At 40.9% G+C, this 25,747-nt stretch overlaps 1 protein-coding gene across 3 annotated transcripts in view; it reads right to left on the reverse strand.

Annotated features, from left to right (window-relative positions):
• The window catches only part of gnaz (guanine nucleotide binding protein (G protein), alpha z polypeptide), a 42,071-nt gene that overhangs the window by 7,708 nt on the left and 8,616 nt on the right, over positions 1-25,747 (reverse strand). For 2 of the 3 annotated variants that reach the window (XM_039615040.1, XM_039615039.1), the window contains exon 3: positions 6,081-7,396. In XM_039615040.1, the coding sequence (XP_039470974.1) occupies positions 6,081-6,803 (723 nt within the window). In that variant the 5' untranslated portion in view covers positions 6,804-7,396. Of the gene's footprint in view, positions 1-6,080; positions 7,397-23,316; positions 23,591-25,747 lie in introns of those variants that run through there. The other variant, XM_031742518.2, reaches the window with a different exon arrangement.

The following is a 25,747-nucleotide window of genomic DNA, read 5'->3' on the forward strand; positions in this document are numbered from 1 at the left end:
TTCTTGAAAGCAGCTTAAATTTATTTGTAAACACGTGCAAAAATTCTGATGAATGTCTCAAAAGTTCTAATGACTGTTAAGAACACCAACAACGAACACACGCCTAATTTGGTTGTGCAATTCAGCTTCCCTTTTCAGTCCTCTTGTGTTGTTTGTCACTATATTTAATATATTTCTTACATATTTCTTACGAAGCCTCAGGGCAAATGTTTCTATCAAACCATCCCACAATGACTGGGTTCAAACTTATAGCGCTTCCACCTTACTCTGAGAAATCAGTGAGTCAGAGATGCACTTAAATGAAAACTGATGAGTCACTCCTGGGTAGGACTATTGAATCAGTACCCTGGTTTTTGTTCATGAGAAACTTGTTGTAATGCAAAGTTTTAATTCACAGGAACTAATGGTTTTACATGCTGTGACTCAACTGTGGCACTGCTAACGTAGATGTTAATAATCTGTCCAAGTGTTTTCATTGAATAAAATGCTCGATATTTGTGATGCAATAAAAAAAAATATATGAATGAGTCTACGCAAATAATTTGCATACTGCGCAGTAACCTTAGTGCAAATTTATTCAGCGTTACTGACATGCTTTTAACAAGGTCAGAGATATTTAAAGACCTTTACAATGCCTCATTATGGAGCCAGCTGCTCTAACAACATTATTATAATGTGTCAACCCAGCTTCATTTTGCTGCTTTTGATTTCAATTTTATTGCAGATTATCTTGCAAAAGGTTTAAGCAAGGATGTGGTCATGCCTTGTTATCTAAATCTTTGGAGTCTACATTGCTGACTCCCTATAGCCTGACTTAAAAAGATGGAAAATATAACATTTCTCAGAAATGTGTAAAAAATGTTTCCCCTGAACGGAAGCTGCTTGTTTCCAGCAACCTTTGTGATGTAGCTGTGGTGAAATACTGCAACCTGATGATCATGTAGATTTATTGGGTGTGGTGTAGCAGCTGTACTAAATGGCCAGAATTCATACCCAAGTTCCTCAGTTTTAAACCACTAAGTATCCAATATAAATATCTGTTATACATATGTATTTTATATGAAGCGGTGTATAAACAACAGACTTTGGACATGTATAGTCATTGTTGTGTCTGTTGTAAGACAAGCCACAGAGTTTTGACACTTGTTACATAAGAGCCTTATACTTCCTGCTTCACACGTGTGTGTCCTGCATTCTGTACTGAATACTAATTCAGTTTAGTTTTCATGCTTTAAAAGTCACCAATGTTTCGCTTTGTAATCACCATTTTTGTCAGAATCTGTATCTTTTTTTTAAATTTTTGCTTTTTTTAACCACAAAAAGTAAATGACAGTAAAGTACAGAATGACATGTAAAGATCTGTAGGCCTCACTTTCCTCAGTTAAGGTCAGAGTTCATGATTCAACAATGAGAAAGAGACTGGGCAAAAGTGGCGTCCATGAGTTCCAAAGTTGAACTTTTGGAGGGTTTGAGTCCCGTTCCATCTGGAGTAAAACTAACACAGCATTTTGTAAAAAGAACATCACACCAGCAGTCAAACATGGAGATGGTAGTGTGATGGTCTGGGTCTGGTTTCTGCTTCAGGACCTGGACGAATTGCCGTAATTGACAGAACCATGAGTTCTGTTCTCTACCAGAAAATCAGCAGCAAGTCCACCTCTGAATGAAGGTTTTTAAAGTGACCTAGTCTGGATTTAAATCAGATTGAGATGCACTGGTATCACCCTAAAGAGGCCTTTTATGCTTGAAAAGTCCTCCAAGGTGAATGAATAACAACAATTCTGCAAGGAAGAGTTGGCCAAAATTCCTCCAAAGTAATGCGAAAGACTCATCGTCAGCTATCACCAACACTTGATTGCATTTTTTCAACCAAGTATTAGATTTAAGGGGTAATTACTTTTCACAAAGGGTCAGGTAGCTTTGGTAGATTAATTCAAACACACAATTTCTCTGTGTAACAAACATGTTAACTTGTTCTTCTCTGGCTGTTTTTGAGCAGCTTACCTTGCTTGTATGCTAATATAGTTTTGAACTCTCTGCAGAGCTTTAGATTTTTAACCAGATTTTTCAGCACTGTAATGCTACTGGTTTTGGTTTGTCTCATAACATGAACCCATATGCACTGTGAGATTTGTCTTGCTGATACGGCACAAACCTCAGAGTACGCCTCGTTTGTATGTTAGATATTATCCACTTTGAGAAAACTGCTGTTTTTGATACTTTTGGACTGAAAACAACCTGATTATGGCAGCATGTGTTAACCACTAAGAGATGCTTAAAATGGCATATAAAATATAATGTGTGTCCATGTCATCCACATCTTATAGCTACAGTACAGTAAACAATACAAACTACCATAAATTAGAACAAGTAATAAGTTTTCACTAGAGTTAACAAATTATTGTTGACAATGGTTATTATGAAGCAATATTAGTTACATGCTCTCATGTGTAATTTTGACGAGTATGATTGATGTGACTCGGTGATTAGCGCTGTCACTTCACAGCATGTGGGCTAGCTGATAGACTGACAACTTGTTTAGCATGTAGCACACCTCATACACACTGGGTTGTGTATGGAATGCAATGTGTGGTTGCTCCCATTCACCTGCCGGAGCTCACAGTGATCTGTGTAGATTAGAGCTTCTAGAAAATGCCTTTTCTTTCTTCTGTTTGGCAAGTTGCCCGAGAAAGATCGAAACTTGCTTTTGCAAAAATGCTTAACGATTAAATTATTACTTGGAGCCAAAGAGCATGGACATCTTTCATCTTGCTTTTCCAACCAAGAATTCCCCTTGACACAAGTGTGAACTGCATTAATTGTCCAACTAAAGAATTAAACAGTGTATTCATAGTCAACTCAACTTTACATTGAGAGCAATGATGGTAAATGGGCTGGCATCTATTTTAATTGAAACTGCAAGGCATGTATAAATACGTACAAATTGTACTAATTGAACACAAATACAGGTTGAATCAGATGAGGCAGCATATCTCCAAAACTAGTTATACACACCAGCCACTTCATTAGGTACACCTGTTACCTAGTCAACTGCTTATTAATACAAATATGTAATCAATCAATGATATGGAGGTATGTGACATCATCAAGACAGGTAATTTAAGTGGCTTTGACTGTGGCATGGTTGTAGTATTTCAGGTCTTTTGTGGGATTTTCACACACAACCGTCTCTAGAATTTACAGAGAATGGTTTGAAAAACAGAAAATATCCTGTGTGCAGCAGTTCTCTTGTCAAAATGCCTTGTTGACGTCAGAGGTCAGGGGAGAATGGCCAAACTGCTTTGAGCTGACAAAAAGGCAACGGTAACTGCAATGACCAATTGTTACAGTTGATGTAAGCAAAAGAGCATCTCTGAATCTGAACCTTGTACCACTCCTGTCATCTAAGAACAGGAAACTGAGGCTATCAGTTCGCAGAGGCTCACCAAAATTGAACAAGAGAAAATTGGAAAAATGTTTCCAGGTCTGATAAGCCTCAATTTTCTGATGGTGGGGTCAGAATTTCTTGTAAACAACATAAAAAATGGATACATCCCACCTTGTATCAAAGGTTCAGAATGCTGCTGGTGGTGTAATGGTGTGGGAGATACACTTTGGGCCCTTTAGTAACAGCTCCACAGTCTATCTGGAAACTGCTATTGACCACGTCCATAATTTTATGGCCACAGTGTATCTTCTGCCATGACACAAAGTTCCAGTCATCTCAAACTGCTTTCTTGAACATGGCAGTGTTCAAAACACAGTTCACTGTACTCAAATGGCCTCCACAGCAGCCAATCTTTGAGGAGCCTTTCCAACAATTTAATGAATCTATGCCACAAAGCATTAAAGCAGTTCTGAAAGCAAAAGAGGTCCACCCAATACTAGCAAGGTGTCCCTAATCAAATGGCTGATGAGTATATTTTGGGTTTTTAAATTCATAAGTATACCATGCATTTTCCTGAGAATCCATATAACTCACCTTCCTTTGGATTTATACACTCTGATAGCTTTCCTCGCTTTTGTTTGAATAATAAAAGTTGTTTTTCCTTGCACCAGTTAACTCCCATTGCTATACAGTGCCTGCACAATCTGCTAATTCTCACAGGTACAACCTCACACTTTATTCTGTGAACTCAATTAACACCATACTGCATTTTCTCCTCAGACTTTATTTTTAACCTATAAAGCTAATTGATTTCATGTTCCAACCTGGCTCGATGTACACCCTGTTTTATCCGGGTAACCCATGCGTTATCAGGCCAGTCCACTTCCAGCAATGACCAAGTTTCCTCTGCACTTGAGCTATTTCTGAAGTTGACTGTAAAACATCAAGGTGAACGTGGATGCTGGGACATGGAAAAAGTGAAGCAAGAGACCATCTCCCCTCATAACCAAATACAATTATATTGTTGATCCTCCATTATCCTGGAGGCAGTTAAACAAGCAGTAACTTTTCTAAAACACTCAGATAAGATGATGAATATGCTATGGAGAAGAAATCGTTTAAATTCCACAACCGTGAAGAGAAGATAACAAACACAAGCCAGTCCCCTCTTTTAGACGGATTTAAAATAACTGTGATTATTACATTAAGGCAAAGAGAATCTATTTTACCATCTAAAAACATTAGATAAGGACCTTAAAATGCAGATAAGGCTTTCTAAATTGAAAACTAAAACTATAAAGGAAGTTCAGTATAGCATATAGCAGTATCATTCAGGAAGCCTTGGGTACCATGTCGCACATGGCTTCCAGTCTGAATGAATGTGGCTAAGTTCATTTTTGTTTATTGTGGTAATTACATTTGTTGCACAAGCAATTATCAGAAATTTCATTGGCGTCACAGCTGTAACAGCAGCACCTGTCAACAGCAGCACGTGGTTTGGTTTTGCTCAGTGGTGTGTTTTGCAAATTTTACACTGTAAAGTGGCAGCATTACAAAATGATCCCACACAGAAAACAAATGCACAAAGTGGACCCACTGTTTACTGTTTCAAGTAATGGTTTTTTTGGGGGGTTTTGTGCATATTTAGCCCAAGGTAGGAGAACAGCTTTAAGTTTTCATCGAGTCAACTATTTTGGAATCTGGATTTATGCAGAGAATTAAAAAGTCCTAGATCCTTTGCCTGTTGAAAAATATAGTTGACAAAAAATCTTTGTTTTCCTTAGAAAAGATCATGCAACCAAAATTCCCTAAATTTGGATACTGTGCATTTGCTCCCTCCAGTTTGTCTCTATTAAGACTTGCCTGCCAGGGTTTTCAGGAAAATGTGCAATTAATAATTTTATTGGTTTAGAGGAGACCAGAGTAAACATACAAGTTATGTAAGCCTCAATGGCTTTACTGAGTAATCTTTATTTCTTAATTGTTCCAGGAAAGTCAATAATCAAACTACACAATTGTTACCTTAATTGGCAGCAAATATCTAACAGCACCGATTCTAAAAAGTGTTTTGAACATATCCCTAAATACTTTCAGAGTGATGTTATAGCAAACAGTATCTGACACGAACTAAAACCACGTGTGTCTCGGTGTATCCATGTAACCACAGGAGGCTTATCTGTGCTCTAGAAGGGGATGCACAGAGAGGAAGTGACACAGCAAAAATGACTTTTCAGAAGCCATTTCTTACATTGATTGTTTCATAGCATGAATATCCAAGCTATGAAACTGAACTACATGGCAAGTGATTATTAGATATCTCTGCTTTTAAGTTTACCTGTCAAAGAATCAGAAGTATTCTTACAGACTAGGATGCTGCTAATAAGATAAATGGTACCTAAAATCCACACAGTAAATCAGATAAATGGTGGTTGTTGTATATAAGAGATGAATTGTCTCCACTTTAATGTTCTAATCTGATGGTGAGAAACATCCCCCTCTCATGACTGCAATTAACTTTTAACAAGAGATAATAATTACTGAATATGTGCAAATTGGGTAGATATTTGCCTCATCCCTTTTCACACTACTCTGAGTGGCTGCTGCCTGTCTGCATTTGTTCAGGCATCTCTGCATAAGTGCATTTGCACTGTCAGAACAAAAGTTGGGCCTTTTTAAAGCTGAATTTTCTTACCGTCTGGTTGTCCTCGTAGAGTTTGAGGTCATAGCCGCTTAGCTCAACACAGAAAATGATTGCTGTCACGCCCTCGAAGCAATGAATCCACTTCTTTCTCTCCGAACGCTGTCCGCCCACGTCTACCATCTTGAAGGTGAGCTCCTTGAAGGTGAACTTGTTCTCCACAATCCCAGTGGTCATGTCACGGGATCGTAGGATGTCCTCGACAGTGGGGATGTACTCGGGTGCAGAAATGCGGTCCAGGTCATTTAGGTAGTAGGCAGTGTTGTCCTCTAAGTGGTATTCATTGGATCGTTGAAAGCACTCCTGGACCCCTGAGTCTGCCCACAGACGTTTCATTACCCCTAGCAGCTCTGGAGTAATCTCCCCCTTGCTCTCAGCTGGCCCTGTGAGGGCAAAGAGCTGCACAGCATCATAGGCGCGGTCAGGATTGTGAAAGTCAATTTTAAGAGTGCTGAGAGCACGGATGATGCGGGTGAGAGAGTCGATGGCATTGTACAAGATGAGTGGCTTGTACTCCTTGCAGGCTTCCAGGTTGAAGCCTCCACTGTGGATGATTTTCATCTGTTTGACTATGGTGCTCTTGCCAGAGTTGCTGGTGCCCAGCAACAACAGTTTGATCTCACGCCGCTGCCGCTGACTCTCTGAGCGCAAGTGGCGGTCGATCCGCCGCGAGCGCCGCGCCGCTTCCTTCTCCTCCGAGCTCTGACGGCATCCCATGGTCCTCCACCACGTGGTAAACCCAAAGGAACTCGTGCTGCTACTTAATGGGGAAGCAAATAGTAATGAAGTGGTGATTGAATATGTGGTGGTAGAAGGATTGAAGACGGGGTTTTGCGTGTATGAGCCTTCAGAGATAGAGAAAGAAGATATTTCACAATAGACCAGTTGAGGACAAGATAGGAAAGCTACCACACTGACGAGTGACTCAGGAGTGTTTCATGCTTTTTGTTCAGGGGCAGTCTGTGAGTTCTGTGTGGGCAGAACCCAGACTTGTGGGATGCCCACACAGTGGCTGGCTCTGAGGTCTGACTGCCTACTGAAGCCAATCGAGCTGGGGTTCATAGCAGGGGCTCCCCCTGAGGAAATGTTCTGGAGGAAGGTTCGAGAACGTTCAGTATATGTCAGTAGAGAAAGTGTTTCGGCTTGATGCGAGCAAACAGCAAACCCCTTTCACTATCTTCCCACATGGCTCTTGCAGTGTTTTGCCCTTCTTCAGCCTCTGAAATCATCCACCAAAGTTTTATCTTTGGCCTGTTTTGCTTGGTCTTCCTGTGGTGAGATATCTCCCAGTCAACTGAAGGCCTCCAAATCTGCCAACACACAAGACAGAGAGGAGTCGTGAGTTACATGTTCAAGATAAATAGGAACAGTTTTATTAATAACAATTGTGCTGAAGGGACAATTCAACATTATATATCTTTTTGTTTTTCTGGAGGTTAGAAGCTTACTTCAGCAGAAGTAGTTACCCCTGGAGGAATTAACACTTACCTACTTTGTCTGGTACCTACACAAACAGCTGACAACAGACTCTCTCCCAGGGGAGTGAGGTTCATATTGTGTCCATTTTTTGTGCAATTATAAACAATTTATTTTCATTTGCTTGTAATGGATTGCATTCTTTTCTTACTATCTTAAGGCTATGGTTATAAAGGCGAAGGTTAAATTTAAAATGGCTCCACCCCTCCTTTGCAGTGTTAAAAACATATTAAGCTCCATTTGGCAATACATTTTAAATCAGGCATAGTATTTACTGTTAAAATACCATGTTTTACATTTTGTAGTGAGACTTTTCGCAGTAAAAACTGGAAGTAATCATTTTCTCTATGATTTTGTCAGTCTTTCACATGGTTGCGGAGGAATTTTGCTCCACTCTTCTTTACAACGTTGCTTCAGTTCTTTGAGGTTTGCAAGAATTCGTTTCTGCACAACTCTCTTAAAGTCTTACCACAACACTTCAATCAGGTTGCGATCTGGACTTTGACTCGGTCATTGCAACATCTTGATCTTTCCTTTTGCAAACATTCTGTTGTAGATTTGCTGCTGTGCTTGGGATAATTGTCTTGCACGACCCAATTTTAGCAAAGCTTTAGCTGTCGGACAGATGGTCTCACATTTGACTCTAGAATACTTTGGTACACAAAGGAGTTCATGGTCCATTCAATGACTACACAGTGCCCAGGTCATGTGGCTGCAAAACAAGCCTGAATCATCTTCCCTAAACCACCATGCTTGGTATGTGGGATGCCCACACAGTGTGCTGATATGCCACCTTTGGTTTTCACCAAATGTAGAGCTTTGCATCCTAGCCAAAGATCTCCACTCTGGTCTTATCTGTCCAAAGGACATTGTTACAGAAGTCCTGTAGTTTGTTGAGACTTTGCCTTTGCAAACCTATGCTGTGCTACCATGTTCAATTTAGAGAGAAGAAGCTTTTTATTGGCAACCCTTCAAAAAAGCTATACTTATTCAGTTTTCTAATTGTGCTGTCATGAACTTTAACAAGATGTAGCTCAAGTTGGTTTGTTTATTTTATTTTATTTTATTTTTCATTTTTTCTGAGCATTGCACTGGGGTGAATTTGCTGGGATGTCCACTCTCAAGAAGATGGTGGCATTGTGTTAGCACACACCTGAATGCTCCAGACCTGCAAACTGCCAAAACTCCTGCTTTTATAGAGATGCTAACACTTACTGATGGTCAGTTAATCTATGTATTTTATTATTAGTATCTGGCGTCTTCTTTCCCTCTTCTTTCCATGAAAGCAGTAAGTGTGCTTACTTTTGAAACCTCTCTGACTGTAACTATTAACATTTTGCTCGAAGACTGGGATTGAGTGGTTATCCAAACAAGCTGCATACTAAAGGCCATAGACTTACTCATGGTAGGTGTTTGAATAAGGGAGCTTTAAAGGTGCTGGTAGATTTACTTCTGAGCTCTGGAGGGAGTAGGGATAGCACTGCTTTTAGTTTTCATGCCAAGCCAAGCTCTAGCCTAGTATGACGTTATTATCTGCATTTTTATACAAAACTGAGAAGAAGAAATAAAAAATAAATACAACATTGATTTTTCCTTGATCTAACAGATAGTTACTGAAAGCATGCTTACTAACCTGCACACTTCCCATTTAAACATTGTCATAATACCCATATTCTGCCTCTTCAGATTACTTCCCTTAACAGGAGTCTTTTGTTACCACTGACTCTGAGGCAAGCTAACCCTGCCTATCCACTTAACAGCACCACACACAGACTCATTTCATACACAATCAAGGTCAAACATAGGATCGAACCAGGCGAGAGAAGCTAAAAAAAAAAAAAAAAAACACACACACAATCCACTGTTTGAAAGGGAAGTGATGCAGTGTAAACAAAATAAAAGTGTGTTTTCTCTTGCAAACAACAGCATCTCATGCTAGTTCCCTCCCAAGCGAGCGTCTCTACCTGCACTCTTTCTGCACTGGTGTTCAGTAAAACAAGGTGAAATGCTTATTTACTATCAAAGTGGAAAATAACAGGCTCGAGCCAGCAGGTGCCTCTCATGCTTTCATGCTACTGCAAAGCTCTTACTCTTTGCCCAGCCATGTGTGTGGCTATCTTTCATATTTCACATGCAAATAGTTTTCGTTCGTCTCCCATTTTCATACATTATTTGCGTATGGCATTACTTTTATTTAAATAAAACAAATAGTGCATTGGAAGAAGCTTGGTTGCATGAATTTACATAAATGTCTCAAATGTTCAGAGGCTGTCCTGAATAATTAGAAGCAAAAATAACTGTGCTACTGTTGTTTCTATCGGATTCAGCAACAAATGGGTGCACACTGGAACAGACTAAGCGATGGCAGGATATTGGTATTATCTTTAGACACACAGAGAGAGAAGGAGAGCACCTTTTTTTTACTCTGGTGTGTGGCGTCCACTCTTCAAAAGACAGAGGACAACAAAGCAGAACAAAGCTATAATAAAGCACCATGACACAGACAGAGAAGAGAGTTGTTTCCTGGCTTCAGGCACCTAACTACCCTCTCAAAATGGCAAAGCCAGCCAAACCGGTTAATGCACATCACTGATTTTTAGAGCCTATGAAACACATTAAAGCTGCGTGCGAAGTCATTCCATTTTGTTATTTCACAAATATGCAGCTCTGACATTTCTGCACTTTTTGAAGTTATACCTCTTATTTGATCATTTCTGTGGAAGTAGTGCACTGGCGAAGTAATATTACACACATTTACACACTGCACGGAGAGGAACGTGGCCTTTTTCTTCCTTACACATGGATAACTAGAGCATATCGCAGCAGGAACCCTCGAAATTTTAACAAAAAACAAACACAAATTAATTAGGAAAGTGCCTACAGGATGAAAGCATGCTTACTCTTTGTAACAAATTATACAGTCTAGTTTAAATTTGAAACAGCTCCAAATACAAGCGACAGCAAATAAATAATTAGCTTTTAAAGGTCAAGAAAATATCATTTCTATATCAGGATTTCACATCATGCTTACAGTGCCAACTTTACTTTACAAGGATACATTTCAGGCTTTGGTAAAACTTACAAAGAGTTTGGCGCAAAGACTTAAAATGTAATTGTAACCTGACACAATACTATCACAAAAGGCCCCAAATTCATTCCACAGCATGACAACAACCCAAAATATATCCAGGCAATATACAACAGATGATACTGTGACCTTATCTCAACATCATGGAGCCAGTTGAAGAATACATGAAGACAAATGAAACTAAAGGTGCCTACAGACTGTGGGCTTTCAGCAGTCTTGTAAAGTGACTGCATGCCACTGTTGACAAAAATACCTCTGGAGGACACACACAAGCAACATTTCTGATGTCACAAATGACGTGAAGCCTGTGAGCCGGTTCAAGCAGTCAGCTCGAGTCGCACAGCGTCATACATGTAGCATGCCTCAGTTTCCTCACGCCATATCTCAAGCACACCTCACCAGTTTTTTTTCTGTGTATTTAAGCTGATGAATTTCCCATCATGACATTTCAGCATTGCTGCCTGCAGTTTCAACCATTCCACCACCCCAACATTTACCGGCAGGCTCCAGGAGGATATTTACTCATCACTTCACAATTTTTATCAAATTTCTGTCTTCTCTTTCTTCTTTTCTCTTTCTCTTAATCCACCACCATCCCCAACCAGTTATAGCAGATGGTTGCCCGTCCCTGAGTCTGGTTCTCTGGGAGTTTTTAATTCCCACCATTGCACAGTGCTTGATCATAAGGGATCGCTTGAATGTTGGGGTATTCCAGAATACTGCAGGATCTTTACGTTGGGGTGACTGTTGTTGTGAATTGTTACAAACCTGAACTGAATTGAATATTTGCACTAGATGCCAAACTCTAACTGTATCCTGCTGCTGTAATAAATCATTTCAAATGTGAGTTAGTAACTTTGTTTGCTTTTTTTTGTAGCCTCCACTTATTCAACTTGGGTTTGGTTTTGAATTTTTTTTATTACGCCAATGTATTTTTGATTGTTGTGCACTTTCATGTCTTGTCCTATAGGTTGCTTAGTTGGCCACAGTTGCACTACATGGACAAATGTGGGACACCTACACATCACACCTACAGGAGCCGTTTAACCATGGAAACCTGTGCAATGAAGCTCTCAGTGGATATTTGTTGTGCTGATGTTAATGCCAGAGGAGGTTTGTAACTAAAGAAACTGAGTCAACAGAGCACTGGTGACTTTTACACACAATGCGTCACAGTGGTCTGCCACATTGTTTGACCCACCGTGGTTCTTAAATGCTTACAGCTGACAGTGGCATATCCATTAGAAGATGTTTCACAAACTGACTTGTTGAAAAGGTGGCATCTTGTTCAATTACAACATTGAAATCCAGCGAGCTCTTTAGAACAACTCATTCTTTTACAAATGTTTGTAAAGGCAGATTGCATGGCTCGGTGTTTGATTTTATATACCTGAATTCAAAGATTAATAGGTGTGGCCCAGTACTTTTGTCCATATAGAGTATCTTTAGTTGCAACTACCAACTTTGAACCTCTCTCACAGTGCGACATTGGAGCACTGTAAGATATTATAATGATTCTCTCCTGTTGGTCAGTTTTTTGTCTGGGAAAGTGCAAAATTGCTCAGCTTAACACAGCATGAATCCACTACAAGGTCTCAAAGATCATTGGAAGAGCTCACCTTACAAATGGATTGAAAAACTGTTTGCAAGTCTACAATACAAAGCTTTTCCTGTTTTTTTGCATTGACTAAATACACTAACTATTGATTTGATTTTGCTGCATTTGGCACAAAATAGTTCTGAATATTTGTACAAGAACTATTGCAGACCGTCTTCCAGAAAGTGAGTGTTATGGGTGCATCGAATGGCTGAGTATCAGCGTGGAGGCCGAGTGATGAGTGAATGCAGAGCCATGGGGGCCAGGCAGAAAGGACAGCATCTTGATGCATCATGAGGGCTGAAGAAATCTGATAGCCATCATGTGACAGAGCCTGGTCACTCTCTTGCCTTTCCTGCACAGCTCTGGCTGCGCACGGCCCATCATCTCCCCCTTCACTACTACTCCCAGAGGCTTACCTCTTATTATTAATTCACCATGCTGCAAATAATTACAATCACACGATTGATTCAAGATGAGTATATGCAGTCACGGTGCATTTCTGTTGTATAACCTCTCCTACTGTCCTACTGCTGTAGTTATTTAGCCCACAAAAATGCTCTTACAATTAGGGTCAGTCACATTAGATTGAGTGGTGATTTTAATCCATTACAGGCTGAATGGTATTGCTCAGACATGAAATTTGTTCAAAGAAAAATGCATTATGTAACGACTACAGATGACTTACCAGAATGGACAGTACATGAACAAACATTGACATCTCATACTGATGTTTAAACACACAGGAAGGATCGCACCATATAGGTAGGTTGGGAAAGTGTTTCTTTTAGTCACATCAGTTAAAAGCATTCGTTTGTAAACAGAAGGTAAACATTAGTTAAAATTAAACTGGAATGGTGACCAGATCCTGACAGTGAACTTAGTTTTCCAGATAAGAACAGCAATTAGAAACCATGTTTGGAAGATCTGATTGCAGCTCAACGCAGCTAATGAAGACATGTTGCTGAAGTCTGCTTCATGAAATGAAACCACTTATGTCAACGGAATAACAAAGAAAATGCAACTGAAGGTCCAAGACGGTGCTGAGATGTGTAATGATGAGACTGACAAATGCAGTACAGAACTACCGGTGATATGCAGAATGGAAATTCTGCTATTTTTATGAATGAAAAGGAAAAATGTCGAATGTTAAAAGAAAGGTGAAAGGTGCAGGTGTGCTTTTAGTCATCTTGTAATGGTTTATGAATGAGGTGAGCAGGGCTGTGTGTGTGTGTGTGTGTGTGTGTGTGTGTGTGTGTGTGTGTGTGTGTGTGTGTGTGTGTGTGTGTGTGTGTGTGTGTGTGTCAAATCCATGGCCAGCAGGCTTCGATTTCAGTTGTTGTATTGCAAAATCCCCTAACCTAAGAATACTGTCTCCAACAGGTAATAAGCAGGCAAGTTAATTCACAGGCAGATTTATTATTTAATCAGCAATTATTGAAATCCATACTGAATGAATAGTCATGCAAAAAGTAGGACATTTATTATGACTAATGTCTCAGTCACACTAGAGTAAAAATGGGGCAGCAAAGACCTTGCAACTAGGTAGTCTGATGATTGCACTAATTTTTTTTGTTTGTTTGTTTTGTTTTTTTGCATTTGGTTATGAGTTGTAAGAAATCTACAGTCACTGGTTGCAAGTAATTGCAGTAACAAACTGGTTGAGTGTGTAACACCCTCAACCTCTTGGTGACCATCTCCAAACAATCACAGTCCGACTCAGACAGACTCAAATTGGCAAAGGTTTGCAAATAACTGCTATCTAATTAATAAACGCAGACAGATTGCCAACTCCTATATTAAAGTAAAATAGGTCAACTAGATCACTATTTATGGTGGAGTTTCTGAATCTTGGATTCAAATCTATGAGTTTCGGCCATTCTTGTGAATTTCTGTGTATGTAGACAGCAACAGAATTGCTATTTTAATTGATTGATTACAGTTAACCATTATCACAAAGAGACTGCATGCCATTGCTAGCTTGACCAGTTCGATTGCAAGATGATGACAGACTAAATGCAGACTGACTCTGTCCTATTACCATTTTATTGAAGTCTTAGTGCACCAAAGTTGCTTTCAAGATGGCAACTGAGTGCGAGATGTCCCCGTCTGTGAAGAAACCGTTTTAAAGTTCATTGCACACATTTGCAATCATTTTGGTCATGCTACAGTCTCCCACCAGTTTTCCATTGTGTGACTGTAATATAAGCAGAACTATCTGGGAAGTGGCACCTGTGATGTGAAACTGCAACTATTTCATTTAGTATTTCTAATAGGATCACACAGAAATTCACATGTAATTCTTATCGATGAACACTTATCGGCCACAGCATTAAAACCACTGATAGGTGGTGTGGATGACCTTGTGTTGTGCATATCACATTTTTCCCAATGTAATGTTCCACTGGGAACCACTGGGTCCAGGTAGCACCAGTCAGAGCATGTTTTTAGACCACTCCAGCCTCCTGAAACAGGACAGACTGTCCCGCAAGTCCCAAAAATTCCGCAGGAGTGGGTTGGGAAAGATACGAGAAAAACGAGGAGTTCACCCGACTTTCTGGAGCCCAGGCCAGTCGAGCATTTGTACCCTGCGATGGAACAGTGCTTATGTGTTCTGACCAAAAGGCAGCTGTTTTGCTGACTGAAAGCTTGCTTAATGCTCACAAAAAGAAGTTACTGGTAAGTAAGTGACTTACTGGAATCAAGATAAAGGATTTTTTCCCCCTGTTTTTTTAGTCATATTTGAAACCTCAGAAATGAAACAGAAGCTAATCTCTAAATATAAAGCAGTGATCAAACCTTTGAGTATGTCATTTTTCACTTCTGCCTTCAGAGTAATTGTCATATTTATATAGAACAGTCCAGTCTAAAACGAAACTGAGTTGTTCTCGAGTAAGAGATTCTTAAAAACCATCAGCCCTGAAAGCTAGCTGCCCAACCCAAAAGGGAATTCATGTGATTGCCACAGAGGTGGTGAATAATCTGAGATGACTGCAACTTCCAAGAAGTTATGAATAACACCATTTGGTACAGACTGGATTTTCTTAAGTCAATTTGACCAACAGGTGATGATGCAATGAGTTTAAAAGCTTTCTTTCCTAAATGAAGGTATATATAAGAAAATGCCCTCATCTGTCAGGCTGGCATTGACACATTCATGGATATTATTTGGAGCTGTGCTCATGTTTTTATGTTACTTCTACCATAAATATAAAAAAAAACACATCCACATTCATACAGAAAAGACTCTTGAAATAAGGAAGTCTTTTATTTGGAAGAAGATGAGGATTTTATATTTAGCTCGGTAAAAACTCATTTGAATTGAAGGCATGTGGTTCACATCTTTTACAGTATTTTCCTGAATACTTTGGACCACAACATCATTGTGGTTGATGTGCTACACATGACTGAAATTAAGTCTGAAAGCTCAAACTGCCTTTTAGCTGCTCTGGCTTTAGATACAGAGAAAGCGAGTGACTGAAGTAGATACCATATGGAAAAATATTAGAGATTATTACATTAGCCACAAAATGACTTGCAAACTTTAATCTTTGACAAATGTTACATGTTTATATAGCAGACATAAGCGGAGAGGCTTAAGTGGACGTATTTGATGTATTTCCACCCCCTTTGTGAGCCAGAAAATACCCATCTATAAAACTGACATTGATTTTGATCTCAAATGCACTCTTGTGAGGTGCCATGGCAGTCTGCTGATAGACAGATAGCCTTACAAAGTATACAAAGCAGCTTTTGTGGCAATTCCTGCTACAGTAGGTGTCTCCAAAACCACATTTTGGCTATTCATAAGTGAAGAGAGTTCAAACGCAAAAGCCTCGCTCAACATCACCGTCTTGAAAGAAATGAGAGAAGGCTGTAATATTCAAACACTTTTGTTTCATGCCCCTCTTAATCCACACCCTGAACCTCTTGATCTAAATAATGCTACCCTTTGTCAGCAAAAGCCACTACTGCATGTTCGGTAGGATGCAAATCAGGTCACGTGACATTCACGCAGGTCAAGTCCCATTTATCAGTTTGTTCTTACTGGATGTGACAACAGTGAACTCTTTTTTATAGTTACTTAGTTTCCCTTATTTGTTATTTTGGATACTTCAAATCATTTTATATTAGTTTTATATTCATCAAGTTATTGTGTAATATCTTCTGTTTATTGTTTATTTTGCTGTTGTTTAGCAATGAAGTGCGCCTGTCATTTTGTGTGATTGCATGTGGTTGTGCTGTGTGGTTACTGCTGATCAGTTTGTGCAGTTTTTTTCATTTTGAACTCTGATTTCATCATTTGTAATGTTTCCAATTGTGCCTTTAGTGGTTTTGCAACAGTTTCCAATGTGGACTTGGAGGTGTCTGCAAGAAAATGTGCACAAGGGCAAGCAAGGACACGAGGCTTTTGCTGCACGAGGCAATCACATTTGTTAAGAATGAATTGTCTCAAGTTACATTTACAAAAAACAAGACATTTCTTTTAGTGACTGATAACCTGATGGTAGCTGTCTTTTTTAATTTACGATAATATATTGTGAAAGATGCTGCAGCCTTTAAATCATCATTACCAGCTTGATATACTTGAGTGGCTCCAATGTGGAAACTATGACCCAGATAACCTGGATTTCTTATCACAGAAAATAAGAAAAAGACACTAAAATGGGCCTTGTGAAAAAAAAAGTAATCATTTACAGGCAGCGCTGCTGACAAATTAGCTTGGAGCAGTACGAGCAGTTATATAACCCACTCTTAATTTTTCTTTTGTGTATGTTATTTAATTGTACTGCTGGGTTTGTGTGTTCTCATTTGTCCCAGTGGCATTCTGTTTAGGTCTCCTACCTAGAAGCAGAGCAAGGGCTGAGAGGAGTCTTAAATCAGTGCTGCTCGAGCTTCTGGAAAGGGTGCTGGAGATGTTACCAGTCTGGGAAGGTTTCCAGGAAATCTTACATCTAACAGCTAATACACAGCAAGATAAAATGGAACTGGTTACTGTGGCTATGACAATCTAAATCTCTCAAAAGTCCTTGTGGGGAAACAAACAAATAAAAAAGGCTGGATTTTTTAACCATACTGCATTTGTTGTGCAGATAATTGCTGTCACTTTGCTTTCATGGGTAAAAAAAACAACAACAAAAAACATAGATTGACTCTAATTGATAGATTATTCACTGTTGCGAGTATTATCATGTGAAGCAGGGCATGCTAGGCAGAAATCCAGCTAGATGAAGCAGGATGAGAGCACAGAGCTGCGATGTGTAATAGGACAGAAAGAATTGGTAAATAATATCTGGGTTATCTGAACGCTGCACTGAATGATTTTCATGTTTCAGTTCATTGACTGGTTGTGCTGCAACACAACGCTGCAGAATGAGCGACATAAAGCAGACAGTCAGTTTCATGCTTAGAGCTGCAAACTGATGCTAGCTGCTAATACAGATTCTGTAGATAATGGTGGACCATGTGATGCTTTCAGATAAACATGCCGTTTGTCTTGTCGCTCGTGATAACTGAAAGGCATTCGTTGGTTTGCATATCTCACAGGAATTAAATAAACAAAGTTTTCCAACCTAGAAGGCCGGTTCCATGTGATGAGTCAGAGCTTTGTGGTCGCCCCACTCTACGTCACATTCACATGACATGCAGGTTGGAGTCTGAGTGATTTTCAGCTCCATTCAGCAGTTTGCACCTCTTTAGATTTAACCATATGGCTTAACCCTCATTTTTCTATAATAACACGCTAATAATCCTCACTTCTTATATCAGCGTTCTTGAGAGGAGATTGGATTATGGTGAAAACTAAAGAAGCAGTAAGCCTCGTCATCCAGGCTGAGAGCTGATAGATAGTTAACAACATTTATACACTGAAGAGACATTTGAATGGGCTGTCAAAGAATAACTAGTCTAATCTGCAGCCATGTGGCAGAGAGATGCATCTGAGGGGAGGCATTCTGAGAACCTGTAATGACCGCACAGATGCTTCAAAAACGCGTGTCAGGAGACCAACCATTGGCTGGTGGCTGCGGTTAAGTGAACTCAAAATCACCAACATTACTTATGTTCCCTCTTGAAACACTCTTGAAACACTGTGCATCAAAAATGGACTTAAATGCTCTAAAAAAAAGTTCCATATTTCAATCTGGTTATTGTAAACTCTTAATTCAGCTCTCAAAATTGTTTCTTTAACATTTCACGTTCTTACTTTCCGTCGCGTCCTCACCGCAGACCTCTGAGGAAGATGCCTGCATACTGTACACATGTGAGGACACGACTCATTCATTACAGAAAACAATGATGGGCAGTGTTCTCCTCTCTCTACTCCCCCAAAACAGTGGGCTATTTAGAGGGTGGAGACAGGGTGGGGGTGAGGTCGCTGTATGATAGATGCTTTTCCGTGATAATGCTCTGTTTAATGTTCCTCATCTCAGCGGCTGTGTTCCCCCTTCTCCAATCCAGCGGGTCACACTGAGTCACAAGGCCAGCCAGCGATGACAATGGCATGTTTGTGCACAGGCTGAGCCATGAGTACGCTGTGTGATGTGAAGGGATAAGATGGCACAAGGTGGACACTAGAGGCTTGCGTGCACGCGCTGCCATATAAAAGCAAATGGGGGCGCGCATGCATGCCTTTGGATACAGCAGGCATTCTTCGGCTTTTGAACTGTATTAGGTAGATCAAATGCAGGTTGGTGCTATAAACATTGTAATCTGCATTCAAACACTCACTACAGCACAGCATTCATTTGGGTCATGACAGATAAGATAAACGCCTTCTCTAACAGAAGGAAATTGCGGGTAACAGACACTTTCAGGCTTCTACAACCCACAGGCATTATCTGCTGTTAGTGATTTGATAACTGGAACAGGAAAAAGAGAAACATCTTACACTGCAGCAGATGCAACACTTTAATAGCCATTAACCCACCCAATGAGCTCTGTAGAATTAAAGGAGAAAGGACAATGACAAATGAAAAGGGGAAAAAAGTGCTGCTTAAACTATTAGGTGCAAATTATCTTGGATGTTACAGTGGGTTTCTGCTGCGGAGGTCTTGGAGATGACAATGAAGTATGTATTTCAATAAATTAGTTCAATTAGATGAGTATAGTTTAACTGTATGTGGTGTGTTTACATGAAGAAAGAGCCTCGAGCGTCAGCTATGTGAAAGTGCAGAACTTTATGGAAACAGCAAGGAGCAAGTGGAGTGAAGAGGTCACCGAGATACACCTCCAGCTTCACGTCATTTTCAGATGTTTTCTTGGAAAAGGCAACCTGCACGCCCTCATAAAAAAAAAAGAAATGTGGCTGTGATCCACGAAGCCTGATTTAAGAGTACAGACTGTAAAGTATGCCGCACAGGCACATATGTGTCCCTCTCTTTTTCTCTCTCCCTATATATGGCATATATCAGCTTTCACTTCTTTCACTAAAGATCAACATCCCTCAGCAGTGGGTTGTAGGCCGTAGCCCTCGCTCACCACCACCCTCTCTCTCCACCACCTCCTTGTTGTCATATGACCACTGTTATGTGTGCGCAGTGGAACACAAAGTTGCTCTGTTAGTCCCCTCTGCTGTGCCCTCTCATCACTCAGATTTGAGTGCTGGAAGCAAGGCCCTCTTGCTGGCCTGCCTCAGGAAAACAGACAGTCCCCTGTATGCGACTACCAGCAAAGATTAGAAAGGAGGGCAAAGAGAGAGAGAGAGAGAGAGAGAGAGAGAGAGAGAGAGGATGAATTGAGCTGGTGTTGTTTTATGTAACACCAAAGGATAACCTAATCCTTACTCATTCACCGAACCCCGCCCTAAGATTTTGTTCGATTCCACTGACAGCTTTCCCTCATTGATGCTTTACTGTGAAGTCGATTATTAGCCCTCTCTACAATCAGCGGCTGCCTGTTGAAAATGAGCGGCTGCCAAAGCATGTCTTACAGCTGTGTGTGGAGATGACACTTTGTTCCAGTACAGAGCGAACATAGTGGGCTAGGATTAAAGACCCAAACACACACACACAACACTGAACCACACTGAACAGACACACACACACACACTGAACATAGTGGCACACACACACACACACACACACACACACACACACACACACCTTAAGGACATGTATTTCCTTAGTGTTTGTTTAACTGTGCCTGCATAAAGATTGGGTTTCATGTTCACTCTCACAACTACTAAGACAAACGCTGTAAGAGTTGTGTGATAATTCTGCTGGTCCCCCTCCAGGAAATAAATGACACCTTAGATTAATCATTTTATTAAGTAGGCTGCTGAGGGAGCTACGCTCAGGCCCCCTTGGTACTTAACTGTAATAGAGCTGAGTTTAATTGTCCAAGCTGGTGGTGTGCTCACCTACAAGGTTAAAAAGATTGCTAAAAGTACACCGGACGGTGACGCCGGCCTGCTCGGTGTTGTGAGCGACTACCTCAACAGCCGCTGTCACTTTAAAACCAACTGTGTCCCTGCTGTCCCCTGCCATTATGTCACCCAGTGGAATGGATGTAGCAAGTAACAAAAGAGGTGGAAGGAGGTCAACTCAGCATAGGGTTTGCAACACTATTGCTCTTGTTTTAATATGAAAAGCAGTGCAGTGTAACCGCACACTGCCACGTTAACGGAGAAGTTAAATGCTAGTGAGGTGTGGATTCACACCTTTGCTGTCTGCTCATCATCTACAGAGAAAATAAAGTACAATATGATAAGAGGGGCACATCAGTGTCAGTTATATATATTTCTTTTTGTGTAATATAGTTGGATATTTATAATTAAGTCTATTTGTATTTATTAGAGCTATTTTTTTTATATTGTATACCTTTGTAATATATTGTATTATTTGATTTGGTTTAGTTACTGTCTTGGAGCAACTGTGAGCACATAATTTCCTCTGGGATCCTAAATCTGATGATTCTGTTTGATTGATTCTTTTGATTTGGGCTTGTTGTGTATTTAACTTAACAAAACTGCTTGTTTTCTCCGACCTCATGTCCAAATGATCGGCATGAGGGTATCATGACATTTTTAAGTGTCCGCGCGCGTGCGCGTGTGCGTGTGCGTGTGTGTGTGTGTGTGTTTGTGTCTGAAACTTGAAGGCCCATTATGTAAGCATGTGATTAACCTTTATATTTCACACTGGACCTTGTCATCCCTCATTTTAAAGCCAAGGTCATCGGTGACCTCTGACATTTGTAACATGTTGCAGGGAGAAGTGGAAAAAAAAAAAAACCAAACTGCACAGCTGAAATGAGATGAGATGAATCTGTATTTAGAGCAGCGCACGTTGCTGACTGGAGCTGAAACATGCGAGATATAGGCAGGGAGAATGCAAAACGTTCACTGTTTTGCACCAAATCCTGGTTCAGGCTGCAATGTTACAGCCCACAGTTTCTTTCTTTCACCCAAGACAGGCATCTTCTCTTGAGATAGCATCACGATGCATCTGCAGGTTTTTGTTACAAGCTCTAAACAACAGGTCAGATCCCTTGAAGTCAAACATATGTGGGCAAAATGACTAATATCAATACCTTTTGTTTTACATGGATTTCAGTCATATCCTACTTGAAGATTGCATGTGATTTACAAACAGAACGTTCATCGAAAAAGTGCTAAAAGTCTGGCCTTGTCTGAAAATGCAAGGCATTTAGTTTCGTAGGAACACTAGATTGAATTTCCTGCTGCCCCTAATGGGTTTATCTGCATTTGTAGATGCTGTACAACAGTGTTTCCTTCCACTTATTTTAATCAATCTACCATTTCTGATCCATCCTGAGATCACTGGTCCTCAAGAAAGAAGAAAGAAGGCGTGGTGGAATTTCCACCATCTTCGCCTTGCTTCACAGATGTCTCAGGGCCTCACTGGCGCTGCTGCTTTTGCTGGTGGAACTATCACAGATATATCCATCACTTTGTCTTCGCCCAGAATGAGCGCTGGCTTTCTACCACCGTGACATTAACACAGTCTTTTGGTCCCACTCATCCATCCAATCTGTTCAAAATCTTGCCTTTCCTTCTTTCCCTCTCTTGCTCGATGCTGCATCAACCTCCGCCCCTCTGCCCCATCTGCCTCCCTATCGTTAAACCCCCGGCCCCTCAACCCCTCCCTGCTTTGGCTTTCTCTTTTTCTCTCTCGAGCATGTAAGACAAACACACATACAATATACACAAATACACATGCTCTCCTGATGCTACACAACAAATTCCAACTGCCACTTACAATAAATAAATAAATAAAAATACAGTAATGCTCTGTTGGAAATTTGAAATGTTGAGACAGAAAATTGTCCTGCTTTGCCTGCTGAGTAATGAACATGCTCTGCTTTCTGCCGCTTTCCCTCTTCTCACCGTCAGGATTTAAAATCATGAGGCAGACACAGACAGCTGGACAGAAAACAAACCAAATAAATCCCTGTTCAACATCCAGATTATTAATTGATGTAAATTTACCTCACAGGACAGCAAGCTCCACACTGGCAAATCCTACAATGTTCCCATGCCACTGTCGGGCCACATTTTGCCTTCCTATCCCACTGTCTGCAGAACCAAGCTCCACAGGAATGGTACACCTCCCACTCCCACACTGCACGTTCACATTCAGTGTCTCGTAAAGCCAGTTGTAAGCACCGAACACCTGATCGTGTGTGTGTGTGATGGCGGTTTCGCTCATTTCCCCTCTTTCTGTTACACCTTATGGCCTGGACAGAGCATAGAGACATTCACACAAACATACAGCCTCACACACGCACACACATTTAATCCATCCTCCACTTGCCCTATATACAGTAATTAAATTAATTTATCTGCATGCAGATAAAAGCATTCTATAAGAATCGAGGATGCTCTGGGGAGATGATGAGTCAAATTGCAAGCACAGATAGCAGCGTCCGCTGGCACAGAGCTAACAGGGTGGAGGAGGGGACTGGACAGGCTGCTTGCTTGCTTTGGTGCATTTTATGGGAAAACACAGTCTGCCTCAGCAGCAGAACGGCTTCAGTGAAATATCATCTTCCTGTCTCAAAGCAAGCCAAAATAGCGAAATAGGAAGCGGTGTGAGAGTGGCGAGGCTTACCGTGTTCACAAGCCAGCATCCATTTACAAAGGATACTGCAGACAAGCCTTTGCAGGGTGAGAAAGGCTCTGTACAAGCCACCTTTAGTCCTGCTGCTCCATCTTCATGCCTTCCTCATGTTCACAGGGTGAAACATTCACATATACATCTCTCTCTTCCTGCGGCCCTCTTTCTCTCTTTCTCTCTCGCTCTCATTAACGTCTGTGTTCTATATCCTCTCTTGTTTGCTTCAAGGCAGTTGAGACACTGCAGCGATGGGGGTGGAGGGCGTGTATATGCGTGTGTTTGAGTGTGTCAGAGACGGAGAGGCAGCGAGAGGGAGCGCAGGGCAGAAATGGAGGGAGGAGTCAGCAGGGATAGAGAGAGAAGGGGGAAATGGTCAGGATTAAATCATGAGAGTAACAGAGAGAGGGAGAGAGAGAGAGAGAGAGAGAGAGAGAGAGAGAGAGAGAGAGAGAGAGAGAGAGAGAGAGAGAAAGCAGGCTTTGATGGGGAAGCCACAGCATCCTTGCTTTATGCTAGAAAAACACACATTGGTATTTAAGCAATCCTGAAGGTTAGAATATACTTATATGGCAAGTAGATCTGCCCCTTAAAGAGCTGTCTGCTTGTTGACACTGCAGCAGCAGGATTGGTTGTGATTTCATTGATGACTGAAAAAAAAAACATACAAGATAGGGAGAGAGGGAGGTGGAGGAGGGAACGGGACAGAAGAGGAGAGGAAGGGAGGGGAGAAATGACGACAAAGGAATGGGAGGGGGATTGGACAATGGTGTAATGTGCTGTTTCCGTGCCAACTGTTTCTGTGACAGTGTGACCACTTCCTTTAATGCTATTGGCTATAACAAAGAATTGATAGAGGCTTGAGCAAATGAGGCAGCGTGTCACGCAGGGTGTGAATGGGTTGTTCTTTTCTTGTGTTTCTTCCTCTTTTCGTTTATCTCTGAGAACGACAATAAAACCAATGTGTTTGACTAGACTGCGGCCACGGAGAACACACGCAAGTCTACCCCTAGAGACGTAACGATTGCGCCGCTGGAGCGTGATTGCTTTGTCATTACGAATGCCACTAGTGTGTGAAGAGACTCCCCTTATATTTCTAACGCACAGATTCACCCAGACACGCACACACCCAAATCAGACCGATCAACAGGAAAGAAATCCCCAGATCAGGTTGCTCAGGGTGTGTAGTGTAATGCAATTGCCTGGACACCAACCCTGGTGTCATGAACAATGAGATAATTAATCGGCTATAGGCCAGAGCAAGTGCACATCTGGTGCGGGTGAACAACTTTGCCTCTCGCCGACCTTTCATCTGGGCCTTTTAATCCAGGCCAGCAGGCACATGTTGTGCTGCTCCCATTCTTTCTCTCTGTCACTTTCCCCCTCGTCTCTCCTTATCCTTATTACCCCATTCAACGTCTACCAATATTTACCTTAAACACCCAGCTCCTTCCTCTTTAGCAGCTGTCAGGTTACAGCAGAAATCTGCCAAGTCTCGGTTTCTGTGCAGAGGGAAGTGTTTTCTGATAAATGGGTGACTGAAACTAAAAACATGGGTATAATAGCACACTCTAAGTCAGGTACACACAACCACAAACACCCACAGTGGGGAGTCCCTATCCGTATCATTTCGATTCAACGGGACAACACTATATTAAAGCTTCACTGGTACACAGAGGACGGCACAGAAACAACCTGCCTGTTCAGATAAGACGTTTGGCTTTATACTCAGTCAGTGTTTTAACTTAGGCTTAGTAGCTGTTGTTGACATTTCACCTTCAAATGTCAAGCCTGTGATGACATACCTGTTGAAGAAGAGGAGATAAAGCTCCAGGTGTGACGGAAACATTTGCGTCAGGCACGTTTTGATGTTTCTGAATACAAAAACGTTCACACTCACACACACACACACACACACACACTCACAAACGATATGCACCGTTGCCACCATTTTTTTCCTCTGGTTCACATAACATCTTGACTCGTTTAAGTAAACACCTCGCTGTCTCTTATTTTGGTCTCCGCTTGTTGTACAAGCCGCTGTGGACTGAAGAGCACCAGTGTTTGGCAGCACACCGTCTCATATTGTGTTTTTTCATGACTGTTAACAACCAGAAAGCCCCACGATTAACACACTGCTGTTCCAGCGACATTGAGTCTGGAGATAATCATTTGGATGTGATATTCATATAATTAAATGATAAAGGTTTTCACCCTATATTTTCTTAATTAAAAAAAGAATAAAAGAATACCTCTGCTTTCATCTTTTTGCTGCTTTTAGACTCAAAACAACTCGTTTTCTTCTTAAAGGCAGCTTTGCTTTTCCATTTATATCATCACAGTGGTGGACTGTCATACTAAACATGGCTAAAGGTTTAAAATAAAGAGGTTAAAAGGCTATTAGCCAAAGAGTTAAGGCTGCTCTAGA

The sequence above is a fragment of the Oreochromis aureus genome, linkage group 7 (assembly GCF_013358895.1).
Source record: "Oreochromis aureus strain Israel breed Guangdong linkage group 7, ZZ_aureus, whole genome shotgun sequence".
NCBI classification, from domain to species: Eukaryota; Metazoa; Chordata; class Actinopteri; order Cichliformes; family Cichlidae; genus Oreochromis; species Oreochromis aureus.